This window comes from Acomys russatus, chromosome 4, assembly GCF_903995435.1.
Source record: "Acomys russatus chromosome 4, mAcoRus1.1, whole genome shotgun sequence".
Lineage (NCBI taxonomy): Eukaryota > Metazoa > Chordata > Mammalia > Rodentia > Muridae > Acomys > Acomys russatus.
In genome coordinates this window covers 80,901,761-80,922,676 of record NC_067140.1, presented here as the reverse complement: position 1 = coordinate 80,922,676, position 20,916 = coordinate 80,901,761, and the positions used below count along the sequence as shown (strand labels likewise).

Here is a 20,916-nt window from a genome sequence, read left to right as displayed (position 1 = left end):
TCCCGCCTCCCCCACTCCTTTCTTATTTTCTGAGACAGACAGTCACTATGTAGCTCGGGCTGGACTTGCTCGGTCCTGTATTCCTGCCTCAGTCTCCCCAGGGCTTTGGGGTTTCTTACAAGGCAGTTCTAAAGTTCTAACACTTGTTTGGGTATAGCTTTCAGGTGGATGTTACTAACCCTGGCTTTATACCTGAACTGCATCACTGGGTCAGAGTGTCTCTCACTCAAGAATTTGCTGGGGTGAAAAAGTGAACAAGGCCCAGAAAAGAAAGAAGTCAGTGACGGCTGCCACTCTTCCCTGCCCTTCTCTCCGGAGTGCACTCACAGACACAATAAACTTCACTCTGGAGCCGGGGGGAGGGGGGGACACTCTCCACAAGGTAAGTAGTGATTTTTATTCTTATTTGAAGATGAGACAACTTAGCAGCTTACATACGTGGTGAGAGGTCAAGTCTGTACTTGGGATTTGGGCCTTAGACTCTCAGTTCTAGACCTCCCTTCACCTGCCAGGCCCAAAGGAAAAGCAGGGTCTTCCTCTCTCTCACCTGTGAGTCCTCAGAAGTTGCTACTGGGCCTTCTTCACCTATCAGATTTCTAAGTCCTCCAAAGGGCGCCACTTCCAAACACTGTCACCACACGACTTTGAGGGTTACATTTCTAGAACACATCCGAACCACTCCACGGATCACACACCCCACTCCTGATGTCTAGGTGGGGTAGCAGCTACCTCCCAACACCCAGTGCCCACTCTGCATCTGCTGGCTTCTTCCCGAACCATTGAGCTCCCAGGCAGCTAATCCCCGCAGTGACTCTGAGGAAGAGGTGCAACCTGAGCTTGCCTGGCCCTCAGATGGGTCATTCCAGACAGGCCTGTCCAGTTTCCTGGAGCTCCTTCGTTGGCTATCGATGTTGAAACATTCTCTGGGGGGGGGAAGAGGGCACACAGGAGCCTCAGGAAGAGCTGAAAAGAAGAAGGCTCCCAAGGCCCCCCTCCCAGGATGATAGAAGCCTAAGGATGGCAGGAGAGAGGAGACACCGAGGGTTTGGAGAACTCCACCGCTATAGATTTTGTGGTTTCTCACTGGGCTGTTTAGTGATGCAACTGTCCTTGTGTCAGCCATGCTGCTGTAAGTACCCCTCCCCCACACTTCTGTAAGCCACCCCAGAACTCAGTGGTCCATCAGGTTGGACTTTGGTGTGACTGTTGCTTTGGTCTGTCATTGCTGCCCTGTCTTCAGTGTGTAGACATGTGTTCATGTCTCCCCAGCAAAGACTCACGCAATGTCCCTCTGTGGGGATGTCACGCTAGTTTAGTCTGTAGGTAACTAGATTGTTAGCACAGCTGCTCTTGGCTGCCTCCTCATCCTGCCTCTCCTTCCCACTCCCGTAGCAGAGTTTCCTGGCCTTTCTGAGTCAGCTCATCTGAATCTCAGGATTGCATCATCTCTGGGACCCTTAAACCAATGAAAAAACAAGACCCAACAGCTTTCCCTGTCAGCCTTCCTACACTACGATCCTTAAAGACCTTTCCTTTTCCCAAACATTGCTGATGTTTTCTAACACAAAGCCTGGAATCCAAGGAGCAAACATATGGGGATGGACGATGTCACTATAGCTCCCAGGGGCTCTGTTACAACAACTGTGATGCATGTCTCCATTAAAACGAAAGGGAAGGCTGGCTCTAACAGACAGGGGTCAGGATCCAGGTATGGGGGACTCAGTCAGGAATGCCTGCTGAGAAAGGTAGGCAAGAGTGACAGGGGGAAGAAGATGTCAAGACCTGACTGGATTATTGAGCCATCCCACGTAGGCCCTCTGCTGGGAGGGAGACATAGCACCAAGGAAGAAACATCAGAGGTATCAGACCCTGCACTTCTAAAAGACTTCTGGAGAAGGTGACTTCTGGGTGACAACTGGCCTTGGGAACGGCCCGAGGCATTCTGTCTGGCTTAGCGGACTCACTTTCTTGCAGTTCCCTTCTTTCTGGATGACCACTCCCCGCCCTCCCTGTCCTGTGATCGATTTCCTACACATCACGAGGGCATGGTTCTGGCTTTCTTCTCCATCAGCATTCACTTTCTTTACTAGTTGTAGCCTCTAAAAGCCACTTTACTGCTGTTAACTTGCGAACGTTCCCAGCCACAGAGGTCCCTCTATGGAACTTCCTGCTTTACCCACACCAGTCCACTGGCTGCTTGGTACTTCTGCCAAGTCAGCATTGAAACCCATCCAACTCAATGCAGATTCTGTATTTTTCTTACATGATTTCCTCGTCTTGTCCTCCTCTGTAAAGGGCAGCACAAGTGAGCATCCTTTGATGGTTTCCCTCTTCACCATGCAGCTGTTTGAAAATGCAATCACTCTCACCTTTAAAAACCTGATTCATTCCCGTGTGCACGCCCACCATCTCAAGTCACCAGCATCTCGTCTTCAGCTTCCTGACTTGACTTCCATCTTCTTCTCTTAGCGTCTTCTGATATATTTCCAGGCAGTATCAAATGAAACCTCACTGGAACCCCGACCTTTTACAATGGCCAACGCGGCACTGGTGACCACGCCCTTGCCTCTCCCAGCTCCCTCTTGCTAACAGTCGAGGGTTAGTGTGCAGGGTTTCTGTGCCTTTGGCTTAGCATCTCCTATTTTCCAGCTTGAGCGCTACAAGGAATACAGAGTGAACTGTTGCTCTCCCCCCTCTCCCCTGCATTAGGCTATGGGTTCACACTCCTGTAGCCTCACAGTGGGCAAAAGCATTCCCCTACCTTTCTGATTTGGGGTCTGGCTGCTTTAACCAACAGGACATGAATAGGCCTGATTTGGTAGAAACATATTTGAGGTGTGTTTGCAGAGCTGGGCACGACTTCTTGTGCTCATGCTTTTCATTGTAAGAATGTGTCTTATCAGGCGGATCTGTGCCTGGGGGTCCTGCTCAAACTATGGCACCAGCCAAGGACAATACATTTAGTAAACTTTGAACCCCTACCCAGATCTTGCCAATGGACAGGACACTCTCCACAGTTGAGTGGAGAGTGGAGACTGACTTTCATACAAACTCTGGTGTCCCATATTTGACCACATCCCGTGGATGGGGAGGCCTGGTGGCACTCAGAGGAAGGACAGCAGGCTACCAAGGAGAGACTTGATGCCCTATGAGCATATACAGGGGGAGGAGGTCCCCCTCAGTCACAGTCATAGGGGAGGGGAGTAAGGGGAAAATGGGAGGGAGGGAGGAATGGGAGGATACAAAAGATGGGATAATAATTGAGATGTAATATGAATAAATAAATAAATTATATCTAAAGAAGAATGTGTCTTTTTTTTTTTTATTAATTTATTCTTGTTACATCTCAATGTTTATCCCATCCCTTGTATCATCCCATTCCTCCCCCCCCCACCCCCATTTTCCCATTATTCCCCTCCCCTATGACTGTTCCTGAGGGGGATTATGTCCCCCTATATATTCTCATAGGGTATCAAGAAGAATGTGTCTTATGGGGTCACCGGCCTAACTAGAGCAAGAGACACTTGGAGCACAATCCGCTGAAGCTTGAAGCCAAGGCCATATCATTCAAACGCTTGTCAACACACCAGTGCATGGCTGAGGACAATATACGTTAGCAGATTATGCTACTGACCCTCAGGACCTTTTATTACATAGCATCATGCTATTTTGTCTCTAGCCAAACGCCTCCTGTTGGTCTTGCTGTCTGGTTCCAGTTCTTTCTCTGTGTAGTTCCCACGATCCTATCTCTTTCCTTTCTTTCTTTTCCTTCTCTTTGGGAGGCATTGGGAAAGTCTCACTGCGTAGCCCTGGGCAACCTGGAACTTACTGTGTTGACTAGGCTGGCCTTGAACTCACAGAGATCTGTCTTGCTTCTGCCTCCTGAACGCTGAAACTAAAGGCATGTACCACAACACCCAGTTCATGATCACATCTTTATCTTTCAAATGCCCATCGTTCTTTCTGTTACTATGGTTTCCAATGTTCTTTGCCATATGGCTGCTCTGTCTTCACATTTATTTCTGCCACTCACCGTCAGCTCTACCCTCCACTCTACCCCAACCATCAGAGATTTCCTGGCTGGTCTGGGGTCAGCCATTGTGCCAAGACTTCTCATCTCTTCATCTTTTACAAACTGTTCCTCCTCCTCCTCTTCCTTTTCCTTCTTCTCCTCCTCTTCCTTTTCCTCCTTCTCCTCCTCTTCCTTTTTTCTGCTCCTCCTTTTTCTCCTTCTCCTCCTCTTCTCAATATGCTTGCTCAGATAATCCCAGACTCAGGAGAGATGCTACCTCCTTACCAGTTTTTCAGGTCCTCTAGCCCCTGGCCTCACACGGTCATGCAGTCATGTGCCCTGCACAATTATCCTCAGAAGGGCAGGCACCACAAGCTTGTTTATTTGTACATTTGGCTCCTCCCACAAGCTGCAATTCTGGAAGCCCAGGCATGTCTGGCTTGCCTACCACAGCATCTCAATGCATAGTAGGTGTTCAGTTAATGCTTGCTGCCAGAGAGAATGAACCAGCTCTACGGTCTTTGTACCTCTGTGGATTCTGGAGTGAGCTCAACTCTTGCACAGAGAAAAGGATGGAGCCTCTCCTTTCACCATCGCTTCTAAGGCTTATTTTACATTTCTAAGCCCTAGCTCAGGAATGTGAGTTCTGCCCTGGTTTCCTGGAGTCTGACTGCTGACTCCTTTTGCTCTGTTAAATCTCATGCATGGCTGTTCATCACCATAATGGTACAAGAAGCACTCACCACCCAAACTTTGACTCTTAGGGTTATTTATTCAGGGCATTTGGGTAACTAGCTGGCTTCTGAACAAGGCATGGAGTATAGGAAATGTCAAAATCTGTAAGTGTGCATTTGTTCCACATTGTCAAATGTGTGGATCTAATGTCAGGCACGGAACAGACGCCTGGATAGCAATTATCCCACAATTATGACTTGGAAATCCCATCTGGACAAGATGGAAAAATTGCTTCAGAACTGTCGGCAGGTCTCTCCAGAGGTTGGGAGAGGCCATTAAACCCACACAGGCTGCTCGCTTCTGATGTCAGAGATGTGGAAAGATGTCCTGGGGTTACTGTCACCCTAAACAGAAAAAGGCCCTTGAGTGCTCTTTCTGAAGTGAAGCCTCTCTCTTGGGAATGACTCGGGGAAGAGATGAGGGCAGGCCACTGTAACAAGTCTGCCTTCCCATGACTCTGTGCTGTCTTCCAAGGGTCCTGCATCTCAGCACAAAGCCACACAGTGATACCCCTGAAACAGACCGACTTGAGGTACTGCAGAATGGAGCCAGAACAGCATTTTCCTTAGGGCGACACCTAGGCCCTCTGCTTAGGTCACTGGTGTAACACCTGCTTACCTTATCCCGCACTCCCACAACCTGGACTTCTCTTGTTGCGCGTGGCCTCCCTCAGTGTCTGCGTTAGTGGTCCCCCATTTCCCTCCTCCTCTCGGTACCCAGCACTTGCACAGCTGGATGCTGAAGAGCATGCAAGTGGTGCTTGGTTCAGGCTTGGGAGAGCATTCTTGTCATCTCAGCTGACACTTGCAGAAGGCCCTGGAGGGGTCTCTGCTCCTCTTCCGTGGACCTCAGGCTTCTAAGCAACCAAAAGGACCCAGCTTAGTGGGACCAAATGCTGTCCAAGCATCAGTGCTCAGAGCATCTGTCCACACACGTTCTCTGTGTTTGCCACACAGTTAAAGCCCACCGTCTTAAGATGGTTCTCAGCTTGTGGTGAAGGTATGCCGTTTGAGATAGAGCCTAAACTTAAAGCTTGCCCTACACTAGCTTTCCCTCAAAGACTCAAGCTCAACTCCACGAACACAAACTATTCTACACAGGCAGAAGGCGACAAAGCTCTCAGGAGCTGTCCCGCACACAAAGGGACAGCTCGCCAGTTTGGCCCAGGAGATAAACGATTCTCTGTTTAAACAAGGAAAACTTCCTGCCACCCGGGGGATGACAAGGACTGCTGTATGAGATGCTGAACTCAGTGCCCAGCATGGTAAGTGCCGTCCAAAGGGTGGGAAGAGATGGTGTACGGCCCCGAAGCTGAGTGGGCAATGTGTCTGACAGAGTGCTCTGACCGTGGGGATTCTAGGCTAAGACATCGGCATTTGGGCTGAAAGAAAATGACTTGAGGAAAATCAAAAGCATCACATTAAGCTTGGACCTAGGATCCAAGGCTGGTGTGGTGATAGCTAGCTGCTGATTCAGCTCACAGCTTCCCCCGACCCTGTTTCTAGCCCTTTCTTCTCGACCTGACTCAGGATGAAGGCTTCCCGATCGTGACGCTGCCACTGATGTGGAAGAAAGTTTCCAGAGCATGCACATCAAAAGCTGCACAACCATAGCTTTTAAATCGTTCTTACGTTGTCAATAGTGTTGAAAAATAAGCTTACTACATACTCTTCTTTTGAACTTGTAAAGTTCAAAGTAAAATCTCATTTTCAATGGGAAGTTATGGCACACCTAGATAATCTATGTGCTAAGGAGAATGAATCTGGACCCCAGCCTGCCTCTGCATGCAAAGTGAAATCTTGGTTTTCCTGAGGCTCATGATCATTGCTGAGTTTCTTTCAAGTAAGAGGTCTTTTGAAAGGCCCTCGGATGTCTGCATCTCTGAAACCTAAATGAAGGGCTTCCTCACAGCGGCTGTTGAGACAGCTGTGTTTGAATACAACACAACTTGATGCATCTTCTTCTTCAATCTGCCCAAGCACGCTTCTGTTGTGTGGCTGGCTGCCGGTCACCGAGACGCCTGGCTGGGCTGGGTCTTCTCCACCGTGTAAGGATGGGGGAGGTCTTCACCACAGGACCAGTCATGGCTGTCCAGCAGGAATGGCCACAGCGAACCAATTATGTCACCGTTAGATGGAAAACCCAAGTGTCGGTCTCAAATTTTGTTTCGGTGATGTCACCCTGTCACTAGGCATTGAGACCTGGATAGAGTTCTTTCAGATCTATGCGACTGTTTTATTTTCCTTTCTCTACACAGCTGTGGGAATTTCAGCTGGAGAGGGAAGGTGGGCAATGGCTGTGGGTTATCTGTGGTAGAAGGCTTGCCTGACTGAGCTGTAATTTCAGGCCTGATGTCCGTATTTGGTCAGGAAGACTTCAAGGTTGGTAGAAGGATCTTGTTTACTTCTGGGATGAACTATAGCTGTTTTAAAGATTTTATCTTCCATCACCATAACATGTTATCCCAGTAAAAATAAAACTAAACAAAAATTTGTCTTCTTTTGGGGGAGGGCAGAGGCAGAGACAGGAGAATATCTGTGAGTTTGAGGTTAGTCTAGTTAACAGAGTTCCAGGTCAGTCAAGTCAAGGGCTATACAGAGAAATCCTGTTTCAAACAAACAAACAAACAAACAAACCCAAAAATATGGGGGCTGGAGAGATGGATCAGTGGTTAAGTGTACTGACTGCTTCTCCAAAAGTTCTGAGTTCAACTTCCAGCAACTACATGGTGGCTCACAACCATCTACAATGTGATCTGATGCCCTCTTCTGGCATGCAGGTGTACATGCAGACAGAGCACTGTATACATAATAATAAACAAATAAATCTTTAACTTGATTTTAGGAGTTATTTAGAGCACAATCTTTTCTTCTTCTTGTGGTTGCTTTGTCTTCTAGTTCTCCAAAGAGAAGACTAGGAGCAGATGGAATTCAGATAAAGGCCATCTTCTTGCTTTGTTTTTACTTCTTCATAACGTTGGTAAGAAGGAGAGGGGGAGTGAAAGGAGCTGGAATAAGCGGGGAGAGTTGTGAATGTGCTACAGTAGATCTGTGTAGCTGGTGCATGGCTGGGCCAAGGCCTTCACTGCTCTTCTTGCCAAGGAAGACCATTCCCAGTAGATACAAGTCAAGTCCGTTAACGGAAGGGCTTCTATTTAGAGCACAGTTAGTTATTCTGAGGCCTGAGCTCATTTGTTTGGTGATGAAAAAAGACTGAGTGACAGGAGCAGACATCCCATTTCTATGCATCATTTTTAAAAGCAAATGTTGGGCAGGGAGCAGTGGCCTACGTCCTTAGCTCCCTGTACTTCAGAGGCAGAGACAAGCGGACTTCCATGCATTTGGTGGCAACCTGATCTACACATCGAGTTCCCAGGCAGCCAGGTCTACATAATGAGACCCTATGTGAAAACAAAAGCTGGGTCAATACCTATTTCTAGTGTCAATTGGAAAGAATTTCAAATGATGAACCCATCCAGGCCTGTAGGCTCACCTGGACCTCAGGTGGCCTTTCTGTTTATGAAAGTGAAATGTTTGGTGAAAGCCAATGAAAATTAAGAAGATCCAGACATCGGTTCTGCTATACTCAACACAGTTTGTTTGTTTGTTTGTTTGTTTTGCTTATTTCATGGTTCAAGCGTGTGTCTGCCACCCTGCTGTGATTTGAGGGAGCTGGATGCATGAAGGGCAACGTTTGTCCTCATGAGGCTCCTATGGCGAGTGGATACAGGTAGTGTGAAGCTGTCTTCAAATCTCAGGCATGAGATTTGCTAAATTAAAATACGAGGGACAAGCCAGGCATGATGATGCAGGCTTGTGATTCAGGTGTTTAAGGCAGGAGGATGTTGGGTTCATAAGCCAGCTTGGGTCACACAGTGACACACTGACTAAAAACCCAGGAATTGGAGATGCAGCCCCTTACCTAGTCTGCACAAGGCCCTGCGCTCACTGTCCAGTGCTGCAAAAATAAAGGTCGATTATCTAATGAATTAAAATTAAAGTATAATTTAAACTGTCATTAAAGCCATATTATTATCATATGTCATCAGACCTAGGTGCAATGCTTATTGACCTGTAAACCCTACGGACTGATGTGCAAAGGTCTCTGAGGCATCACTAGTCATGACAGCGATGCTCAAAGCCACGTTAGCATCCCTCCCCGAACAGCAGCATGGCCAAGTCCCTTCTGGGAAACCCAGATGCTACAGTTCTAGGCCATCCTTGAAAATGAAGTTTCTAATGAGATTTTAAGCAAAATGTATTTGATCTAATAAGAAGTAAGAAAGGCAACATATGAAATATCCGTACAGTGGATCTTAGCTGCCTAAAACAAACGAGAGGGAGAAAATAAGCCAAAATACTAACAATGGTCTACTCTGGGCCACACTGTGAATAATTTAAATTTCATCCTCTGGAGCTGCAGTGTCCCATGGGCAGCTTTAAGATCCATGTGTCTGTATAAACTTAAAGTAATTAAAATGGAATAAAATTGAAAAAAAAAAAAAGTAAACCTTCTTCATTTGTACCAGCCCCACACCAAGTAAGTGCCACCATGTCACATCATATGGCCAGGGAGGTACTGCATCAGCTATTGCTGCTGTGCCACCCTGCCAGCATTGCAGAAGGGTCTGCTGTGATCTTCTATAAATCACACACACTGTACCATGAAGAAAAGTGAAGGTTCAGGCGAGCCAGCTGTGGACAAACCCCAGGGCATGTCTTTAGCGTAGGTAAACCTTACATTTTAAGGAAATGGCAAGCCAGATTTAATGTGTGAACTTAAATACAGTCAATACTACTGTTCACAGCTTGTGAACAAGAGCAATGCGAAGAGGAAAGCTTCGTCCTGGTGGCAGCCATTACCTTCCCTTCTCCTTCCTGGGCAGACAGCTAAAGCAATGAGCAAGACCCGTCTTACAAGCTGGTGGGCGAATGAGATTTCTCTGGACAAAGGGATGGGGACTGACCTGACATTTGTCACCTCTGTGCACTGTGCCCTTGCTTTCGCTACACTGGAGAAGGGTCGCAAAGGCAGCAGAGCCTCACAGTGGAATCTGACACACTCTCGGGTTTTCCTGCTGGAAGTATTCATAGGAACTGTGAGAGTGGGAACATCTGCTACAGAATTTTAGTAGGAAATTAGCCATTGCTGGGTTACCCCAGTGAGGGTTGTGAATTGTCTGCAGTATATGAACAGCGCCCAGGATGCTACTCTAACAGATAAAAGAATGGCATGCCCCGTGTAGCAGGTGTTAACACATCAGGCCGCCTCGGCCAGTCCTTGCTCTTGGAATGCTTCTGGTTGGTGGTGCGTCGTTCATGAGGGATAAAGGGACGTGCTGGGCGAGCTTGATGGTGCGTGCCTGGGTGGTGAAATTTAATTGTCATATTTGCTCTTAGAATAGAGATGTGTCTTCCTGACCAGCCCTCCACACATTCCTCAGATTCCAGGGGACTTCCTTGCACAAGACAACTTACACATGTCCCGGGAGCCCACTGCTAGAAAGAGAGAGGGCAGGGCCAGTACACGTGGTAGGAAAAACCCTGGAAGGCTGCACCAGACATCTCTGGACACTGGATACACTTTATTTTCCTGTTGCCTTTTCCTCCATATCCTTTGCTGTAATAAATCTTATCTGCAGATATAACCTGTGACTGGCTCTCGTCGGTACTCTTGCTAGATCATCAGACTTAAAGATGTTCGTGGAACCCCCGACGATGTCACCCTTATAAGAGTTTCCTTCAGGAATACAGAGAAAAATAAACACTCAAAACAAGTGTGCCTTCTGATTGGTCCTTATGTATCTTCCTGGCATCTGTCAGTGTTTTAGCTTACGCATCAAATGCTGTGAAGATGGTTGATGTGGGTCAATTATAGGAGCTGACTGATAGCAATCTTACTCACTGACCTGCAGAATTTAGGAGGGTTATTTGGAATCTGAGACCACACAATAGCTGGCACCTGTATAAGGTAGATCACCTAGATGGCCTCTCTCTAGCTTCTCCTGTTTAAACATCATTCAGACATGCTAGGCATATTGAAATATATATGCCACAAGCAACCAGACATACTAAATTATTGTAGATATACTACAAACAATCAGACATATTAAATTGTTGTAAATACCCTGCAAGCAATCAGATACATTAGGTATACTGTGGATATAGTGCACCACAAATAGACTAGAGGTTGTGGCCAAATCTCGTCCACTGACTGGTTCCATATAGCTCATGAATGGGGATGACAGTTTACATTTTAAATGGGTAAAAAGAAAGAAGCATAATATATCTCAGCATGAAAATATAAGCATTCAGGTTTCAGTCTCTATAAAGCTCGGCAACTGCTTTCTGCTACACCAGCACAGTAGCAGCGAAAGAAGCCACCTATTCCCCATCTCCCCTGCATGCCAGCCTATGCTAGTGTCCTTTGTGTGACAGAAGGTTTGCTAAGCTCCATTACAGGGTCCTGCGTGTCTCTACATGTGTGACTTTGAAAAAAAATCTGCATAAGAAGAATTTGTTTCTCTAGCAACATTAGTATTCCGAGAGCCACTTTCCCAGAGGACAACAGCTCAGTGGCCTCGGCTGCTGAAAACACTGTCTACTTAGTCTGAATTTAGGGGGAAGTGATGGAGGAAAACACTCACATAGGATCCATAATCCACAGCCAGGGTCTGCAGAGCCCAGGGAAGACCGAGCCCAATCAAGATGTCAAACACGTTGCTCCCGATGGAGTTGGACACGGCCATGTCTCCCATCCCTGCAAGAAGAAGAGGCCGCTAGTGAGGAAGGGGGCCTCAACGGGAGGGGCCCACATGGGACTCTCTTGAGTCTTTCTGGTCTGGCAGTTGGGCAGTAGTTTTGCTAGACCACGTACTTGGTTCTCTCTTAGCCTGTTACTGATACAAAAAAATAACAGATTATAATACAGAGAGCCCACATTCTACTGATTTCTGACTTTACTTCAGATATGATGACAGTGTAAGTGATAAAAAAAATCTGTATTTGGTTCCAAGAATATTGGAAGTTCTGATCCACCCTTCTAGAAGGAATAAACCCCACAGCACACACATGGCTCCACAAGCTTTCCAACTTATACATTATAGCACTGTTTTCCATCCACCCTGCCCTGATTTCACTGTTTCTGAAGAACTGAGTAACATAAAGATAATGCCAGAACAATCTACAGAACACTGTGCTACATTTTGTTGCTGCCATGGTTTAAAATAAAAGCTTTCTAACATCCAAATGAGAGTGGGCTTTCGAAAGGATGTTGACGTCAGGAGTGTCCATCTGGTCAGGTAACCTCTGGATTTTGAAATGGGCTGTGCTGAGAACTGACTGCTGACAACTGTCATTTTGGGAGGTGCTACATTAGGAGTGAGATTAGTTATGGGGGGATTATCTGTCTTTCATAAGCCCCAGTTTCCTTATCTACAAAATAGAAGCACAGTTGTTCTTACCTCTTGGAACTGTGGAATGAATAAAGCATCACACTTAAAGTGCCTCACTTAGTCCAGGATAGCCATCTTTTTTTTTTTCTTCTATCTCTATTACTATTTTACAATTAATGGTGATAATAATGACCAGGAGGGGGTGTGGGTATCTGGGCAAGCATCTGTCCCCTACAGGGGGATACTGTCTGTCTCTTTTCCTTATTCCTCTGATCTCAGGAAGCTTTCTGGCTAACTTGGCAATAAAGTTGCCATCACCCATCTCTTTTTCCAGTCAGGATTGGCTGTCCTCTAAGTTGCCACATGGGGCATCCCCCACCAGGTAGGGATGCTTTCTTCCTTCCCTCCATATCCCCAGTGTCCCTGGAGATCCCACCTTGTCTGGCCACAATGAGGCTGGCCATGCAGTCGGGCACGCTGGTTCCGGCAGCCAGGAAGGTGATTCCCATGATGACGTCAGGGATCCCTAGGGTGTAGCCAATGATGGTGACCTTGGGAGAAACAGGAAGAGGCAGTGAGCCAAGGGACACCGTGAGCCACCTGGACAAGGTCTCCGATTCAGGCCATGTTAGGGATGAGGGCAGGCGAGGGGCAGCACCTTCTCTGGACTGAACACAGGGTGGCATGAACATCGTGTGGATGAGAGCTGGACTAACAGGTCTTAGTAGGATGCTTTGGCAAAACCAGGACTGTCAGTAAAAGGTTAGTCTATCTATCATACGTTCCTTTCTGGGGATAACTTGCAGATTGGAAAAACTAGATCTTAAGGGAAAAGACAATATTGAAACAAAATGTTTGAAGTCAAGATGGCCCTGAGTCATCCAGGCTGCCAGGCTGTGTGCCAGGAATGTGAGCCGCATGCTCACGGATCTGTGATAGGAGTTGACGAGACCTGGAAAGAGGATGGCTTCGCACCTGGTGCTGTCAGAGAGGTCGTAGCAGCTTTCCCCATCCTGGAAGCAGGGGTGACCGCTGATTTTGCTTGTCAACATGACACATTTGGGAAGTGGAACCTCAGTTGAGGAAACTGCCTCCATCAGATCGGCATGTGGGGACATTTTCTTGATTGATAGTTAATATAGGAGGGTCCTGCCCACTGTGGGCAGCACTATCCCTAGTAGGTAGTCCCAGGATGCTTAAGAACAGTAGCTGAGGCTGGGCTTGGTGGCACACGCCTTTAATTCCAGCACTTGGGAGGCAGAAGGGGGAGGATCTCTGGGAGTTTGAGGCCAGCCTGGTCTACAAAGTGAGTCCAGGACAGGCAGGGCTACACAGAGAAACCTTGTCTTGGGAGTGAGGCAGTAAGCAGCATCCTTCTATGGTTCCCATCTCCAAGTTCCTGCTGTGAGTTCCCATGTGACTCCCCTCAAAGATGGACTGCGCTCTGGAAATGTAAGACGAACAAGATGCTCTCCTTTCCAAGCTGCTTTCGGTCATGTTGGGTATCATAGCAACAGAAACAAATGAATACTTGGTAACTGTTGTCAGCATCAACTTCTTCACCATGACTGCTGTCTGTCTTTTTAGTACTTAGGCACTGGGCTAAACGTTCAATTTTAACTTTTCTGGGTCTCACAACCATCCGGTCTGAGTGCTCTGCTGTTCACATTCCTCGGATAAGGAGACAGAGGGACAGAGAGGCGGCTGTCCAAGTCCCAGCCTGCTGGCAGAGGGCTCTGTTTCAGACAGGTGGTCTTCCCTGCAAGGCAAGCCTCTCGGTTTACTAGGAGGTGGATTGTGAAGGGTGGGCTGCAAGCACCTGAGATGTTGCTCAGTGATGCAGATGAGGCCACGGATGCCCCCAAATTCCAAGAGAGGAAAACAGAGCAGCAGGGAGCTGGTGAGAGAGATGGCACAAGAGTCAGGATCCACTGCCAAGTACGTAGAAAAAGAGACCAGTCCTTTGTATGTGGCCTTAGGGAAATGGGACTTGCAACACCTGGGACTCTTAGGTGGCCCTAGGGTGCCACTGGGGTATTGATACTTTGTACAACGTCTTGAGAAAATGCAAACCACGTGTCACAGCACTCTTAGGCCAGCGGTCAAAGGACCGGTGCGGGGGCGATATGTGAGTTTAGTTCATTCAGATCCAAACCAGACAAGGTTCTTACTTCTATTCAGTGCTTAGCACAGGGTGGCCTCGGCCTTCTGACGTCTGTCCCCAGGGAGGAAAAAGAGGATGCTGGAACACATATTTTTATGTTGTTGCTCTTAAGAGCCTTTGTAAAAACAAAGCTGCAAAAGCCTGGCCAAGCCTGAGATCCCGCAGGAGTGTGGTCTGGCTCTGTTGGGATTGGCCCGCTGCCCTCGCACTGTTGTTAGAATGCTTATGGGACAGGCTGGAGTTTCTGGGGAACTGATGGGCCCAGGAAGGTGAGGCCAGGGCCCTGGCTTCTCCTGAGGTTGTCATTCACTGTCAGGAACTGAATTCACATTAGTTGGTGCCATGGACTGTGGACTTTAGACTTTGAGGTCAGGGACAGCAATCCTGTCTAAAAAACCTGAGTGGGGATGACACTCTGTGGAGTGGGGGTGACACACTGTGAGAAGCCAGTGAGTAAGAAGCCACCATATTTCTAATTTTAAAATTCCATTTGTCCACGAGGTTGCGGCCAGGGATGACTGTGACTTCACCATGCCAGCTTTACAAGTTTGCTGTTACTTCCAAAACAATCTTTCCAGGATTTTTTCCCCCTAAGCTTTAAGTTGAATATAAATTCCTGAATTTATAATGTCCTTCTTTCTAACACCCAAGTAAAGTCAATTTGGATTTGCATAATTTGTCATGGTTTTTAATTTCTGCCCGAACTCCAATTCTAATGGATTAGGTTTACTCCCCACCTAAAGAACATATAAATGAACTGTCTGGGTTTCCAAAAATGACTCTGGGGTGCAGAAAGAACTCTTCTGAGGTCCCTAACCTAGTCCAACCACTGGATCATTATTTCATCTCGGAAGGGACCCTAGAACAAGTCACCTAACGCAACATGTCCTTTGCCCGAGACTCCTCTGTTGCTGGTCCTCCACCAGAGCTCAGGGATTGCGTCTCACCTCCCTGCCCCTTTCTCTCTGTCTCTGGTTTTTTGAGACAGGCATTCTCTGTGTAGCCTTGGCTGTCCTGGACTCTCTTTGTAGACCAGGCTGGCCTTGAACTCACAGCAATCCACCTGCCTCTGCCTCCCGAGTGCTGGGATTAAAGGTGTGTGCCACCGTCTGACTTCTCTTACTCATAGATGCTGGACTTGTCCACCGAGTGTGGAAAGGAAGTGACAACATGACAGGTCAGCCCCCAGTGAAGACCTCAGGGGGCACCTAGTGTTTGACCTTCCCTGTCCCAGGACGGCACCTGCCCAAAGAAAAAGAGTCAACACTTAAGGAACAATGCCACTCGAGCCTGGTGCCTGGATGAAGGTAACTGCCCTGGAGCTGGAACAAATCTGCAGAGCCACCCACAGCGCCATGCACAGCCACGTGCAGTCAGGCCACGTCAGCCTAAGGATGAACAGGATGAACGCTCGCAAGGCTAAACCGCTGGGCTGGGCATGGCTGCTGTGGGACTGACTGAAGCACACTCACCATCCACACCATCATGTAGGAGAAGGCTGCGATCCACAGTGTAGAAGAAGCAAATGTCACCATGAACCACTTCTCCCAGTGGGGCTTGCTGCAGTTGGGGACAGTGAAGTACAAGACAAAACTCAGTGGCCAGGTGAATGCCCATTTCACAGTTTCCAGTTTGCCAGCTGGGGACAGGGGAGAAACAAAAAAGAAAAGACAAAAAACAGGCTTGATTTATTTGCTTTAGTAGCCTTCATACTCTTTCCCCAGAGTGCTCTCTCTCTCTCTCTCTCTCTCTCTCTCTCTCTCTCTCTCTCTCTCTCTCTCTCTCTCTCTCTCTCCCTCCCTCCCTCCCTTCCTCCCTCCCCCCCTCTCTGTTTTTTTGAGACAAGATTTCTCTGTATAGCCTGGGCTGTCCAGGACTCACTTTGTAGACCAGGCTGTCCTTGAACTCATAGAGATCGTCCTGCCTCTGCCTCTGCCTCCCCGAGTGCTGAGATTACAGGTGTGCGCCAGCCACCATGCTGGGATCTCAAATATCACTTTTCATAAAATGCTTAAATGTTGGCTCTATTGGTCTCCTTGTGGAGCTCCTGTCCCCTCCAGGTCCTTTTATGCCCCCAACTCTTCCATAAGACTCCCTGTGCTACACCCCCAAGTTTGGCTGTGGGTCTCAACATCTGCTTCAATGTTATGCTGGGTGGAGTCTTTCAGAGAACCTCTATGGTCAGCTCCCTTCCTGTTCCTTCTCTTCAGCTGCTTCCCGTGTCTGTTCTGTTCGCCCTTCTGAATGAGAATTAAGCATCCTTCCTAGGGTCTTCCTTCTTATTTAGCCTCTTTAGGTCTGTGGATTTTAGTGTGGTTATCCTGTATTATGTGGCTAACATCAACTTATAAGTGAGTATATACCATGTGCATTTTTCTGGGTCTGGGTTACCTTATAGGTGGAGGAGGGGGTGCCGCAGAGACTGATGCACCAACCAGGGACCATGCACAGCGAGGACCTAGACCCTCTGCTCAGATGCAGTAGACAGGCAGCACAGTCTCCATGTGGGTCCCACAATATGGGGGGTAGGGACTACTTCTGACAGGGACTCTGGTCCCCACTCCTGGATCACTTTCCCCCTGAAGGGGCGGCCATGCCAGGCCACAGAGAAAGAGGATATAGACAGTCTAGGTGAGACTTGATAGGCTAAGGTTAGGGAAGGAGGGCTCCCCATGAGGAGTAGGGGCGGTTAAGGAGATGAGGAAGGCAAGATTGGGACCAGAGGTGGTGAGGGATGGGGCTATCATCAGGATGTAAAGTGAACAAGTTTTTAAAAAATCAAAATAAAAAAACAATGCTTAAATGATTTTCCACCACCACCCATGCCTGACACAGCGCCACCCAACGGAAGCTCCTAGTGTTGCACCATAAACTGATAGTTTGCAAATGAGCACTTGCATAATTAAAAAGTTCAAGGTCAAGATGATGGGTCTGCCAGTGATGCAGGCAATACCATCCTGTACTGCCAAATACTTTCATAACAGAAGCACCCAGGAATGGCTATTTGGGTGACAGATATATTAACTCAATTTCTTTGGTTTTCAACTGCTAATTAGCCTATGGAAAGAAATACGTATGCACACATGTGATATCCATACTGAGATACAGAACACCCCCCTCATCTTCCAGAAAGCTCTCCATGCCTCTCTAGCCAACCTTCACCCTGACCACCACAGATCACCTTTTGTTCAACCTCAACTTCAAAGGAATTAATCACTGAGTCATGGTTCCTTTTGCTTACCCCATGTTTGTTTTGAGATTGATTAAAGTGCTGTTAGTTTATTCCTTTTAATTGCCAGGAACACGCTGACTTTGCTTATCCATTCTCAGGAGGTTGGACACTGGGTAGTGGCCAGCTGTAGATCATAATAATTAGAGTGCCCATCAATACCCTTGCACGGGTTTTCTGGAGAGCATGGTTTTGGTTTGGCTGAAGATCTGGGGGACAGGGCGGGGTGGGGGGGATGGGGTTTTATGGACCACCAAGCCATGAGGTAGGTGTTTACTTTTTAAGGAACTAAAAACAGTTTCCCAAAATGATTGAATCATCTCATATTCCTGTCAGAGTTAAGGAGGTAAATTCTTACTATAGTATTGTGAACAGTGATTAATATAAGGCTTAATACAACTTATTTCATATCTTCAAAACCAATATAAAGTCCTATTTCATGCCCTATTAACCTTTAAATAGTGTTTTTTAATGACATAGAAATGGTACCTATCATTGCTGGCACCTGTCTGTCCCTTCAGGTGGGCGAGGCAGAACCATCTGCAGCTACATACAGTGTATGCCTTCCTCATCAGGCATCACTGGGGTGCAGTCACCCTCTGGTTTGGGGGTGGAGTTATTGCATCGCTGTGCTGACCATTTCCCCTGTTATCAACTTGACACAAGCTAGGGTCAGGTGGGAATCAGGCGCCTCAGCTGAGAAAATGCCTCCCTCAGACTGGCTTGTAGGCAAGACTGTGGGGGCATTTTTCTGGTTAGTTATTGATGTGGGAGGGGACAGCAGGCTGTGTGTCATGCCATCCTTGGATAGGTGATCCTGGAGTATATAAGAAAGTGGGCTGGACAAGCCATGGGTGGGCAAGGCAGTAAGAACTGCCCCTCTGCTTGCCCTGTGGCCTCTGCCTGCCCCATGGCCTCTGCTTTAGTTTCTGCCTCCAGGTTCCTACCCTGTTTGAGCCCCTGCCTTGGTTTCCTTTAACGATGGACTCTGACTGGGACATGTAAGCCACACACACACCTTCTTCAGCAAGTTGGTTTTGATTTCTAGTTTCATCACAGCGATAGAAATCAAACTGGAACAGTTACCCCCAATTCACCAAACCTTACTTTTATTGCTTATGCACTGTGGATCCAGTAACACTGAGCTCACAAAGGTGCTGGGGGAGGGGGTGCAGTTAAAGATGAAATGATATTAGTGAGAGAGCTGAGGGCTCCACCTTTCCCTGGGGGCACCAGGCAGCTCTTAAATGTTGTTAAAAATCAGTGAAAATGGACTCAGTGTCCATGAAGCTCTTATTGTAAGTTTTCCTTCCAAGGGCTTATTTTCCTTTACATGAGCAAAGACAGGGGACAGGGCAAGACAACATGCCAGCTGGCAGCTACCAGACTCTCTGATGTCCTGGCTGCCTTGAGCCCTGATGGCAGGCTGTGCCTGGTATTCTGACAACCAGACACCTTGAGCAAACTGAACGAAAGGCATCTCTCAAGGGGTCTTTTCTTGCCTACACTCAGTAGCCTGGGCTCAGCTGGTGACAGGAGGTGGCAGAGACAACAGAGCCCCAATGGCGGTGGCACTGAGAGTGGAGCAGTCAGCAGGCCAAGGTGGTGAGGCAAGAAACTTCTTGATGCTAAAGAAGAGGCAGCTGGTGAATCTGAGAGAACAGGGGGCATGGGATATAGTGGGGGCAGGGAGAGCAGCGATCTGACGCTCATGAACAATAGGAAATTGGGAAGAGCCAGAGAGGAGAAACTCAGGGCTCTGGCAGCAGAAGAGTTCCAGTGATCTGTCAAGCCCTTAGGGTCTCAGACACCCAGGCTCCAGAACTCTAACACTGGATGCTGCTAAGGGTTCAGAGATCCTGATACTGAGGCCTGCAAGAGAGAGCTGCAATGCTAGGGGGTGCTACCTGCAACTGTTTCCACCTGCCGGCTGTTGGGCTGGTTGTGTCTGCCAAGCTCTAAAGAGATACAAAAGGGATGAAAGACCAAGCGCTAAAAATCTTCTCCAGGCCTGCCCATGATTCTTAGCCTGGGAGAGCAAAAGGACCCTAACCAAATGGTTGGTAACATTAGGACAGAGGCCTGCTTGGCGGCAGGTTGGCCAACTGCCCTAGTCAAGTTATTCTTGATTGTCCTCTTTCTTTCATCCATGGGCCCAAACTTGGCACCTGCCCAGTGTGTTTCCTTCATGGCCAGCCCCTTGTCAGGTGGCCAGGCTTCCTAAAGGAACCTCACATTAAAGCCTACCTTACCTCCATGTTTGCGCTTGCAGGTAAAGGGAGAAAGTTTTAAGAAAAAAAATCTAGCCTAGAACATTCCCCTGCTGTCAACCATCTCTGGAGCGATGCCATACCTCCATACCATGACTCACGAAGCCCTACCTGATTTGGCCCCTGCCTCCCATTTTCCCTGCTCTGACACTATCTACCTACTCTTTCAGATACCTTTAAGCATTCTTCTGCCCCAAGAAAGCTAAAAATATTAACAATGATAGTAACGAAATATTAACAACAACACGATGATTTACAGTATAATCAGAAATGCCCCCCAAAATAGGTTTTAAGAATCTTAGTGCAGTCCACAAATGAAGACACAACACTAGTAAGAAAGAGGCTCTTTTCCTATTGGGTGCTGTGCATCCTGTTGGACTTAACCTGGGGAAGGTGAGGGGAGCAATGAGACCCCAGAGCCTGGCTGGACTGCTCATCAAGAAGATGGCAGACGTACACGTTGTTTTGTGATGAGCCTCAGGCATTGTAGGGTTCAGATTAAGGCCAGATCTCTGGATCCCATGGGAATCCTTCAGGTGGGCACGGAGGCTTTAGCGCCCTGGAACTCTGGGGAATCCCCTTGCTGGCATTGCATCAGGAGGAAGGAAGGGAGAGAGAGAGAGGGAGAGAGAGAGAGAGAGAGAGAGAGAGAGAGAGAGAGAGAGAGAGAGAGAGAGAGAGAGGGAGGTGCTTATTTGGAACAGACCCCCCCCCCAATCGAGGGTTACAAGGAAACAAGTGAATAGAAAAAGAAATGAACTCAACTTGGATCTCTAATATTCATCAGAAACTGAAAATGAGAAGGAAGAAGAGGCCATGACACAGGACTCTGAGAGTCGGAGGCTGGCGCTGATTAGATAAAGCTGCACACAGTACGAGCTCCTGCCAGCAGGGGCCGAGGCCTCCTCCACTGTTCTCAGCTGTTTGAGTTTGGCAATGAGGAACACGCAGCCAGGAAAACAGCCTCACTGCCGTGAAATTGTACAGTCACGGCTTACATTCTTGTTCCTTGGTAACATCCACCCTAAGGGTAGAAACACAGAGAGTAGCGTCTAAGCTACGACTGTAAACCCAGCGATGGGTCTAATTCCTTGAGCAAGGCAAGCAACACAG

At 47.8% G+C, this 20,916-nt stretch overlaps 1 protein-coding gene across 1 annotated transcript in view; it reads right to left on the bottom strand.

Moving 5' to 3' along the window:
• Positions 1-20,916, bottom strand: part of Slc24a3 (solute carrier family 24 member 3) — a 142,953-nt gene that overhangs the window by 12,410 nt on the left and 109,627 nt on the right. Inside the window, exons 12-14 of the mRNA XM_051144931.1 lie at positions 15,777-15,943; positions 12,577-12,691; positions 11,394-11,506 (exon numbers count right to left, since the gene is read on the bottom strand). Of these exons, the coding sequence (XP_051000888.1) occupies positions 11,394-11,506; positions 12,577-12,691; positions 15,777-15,943 (395 nt within the window). The remainder of the gene's footprint in view (positions 1-11,393; positions 11,507-12,576; positions 12,692-15,776; positions 15,944-20,916) is intronic.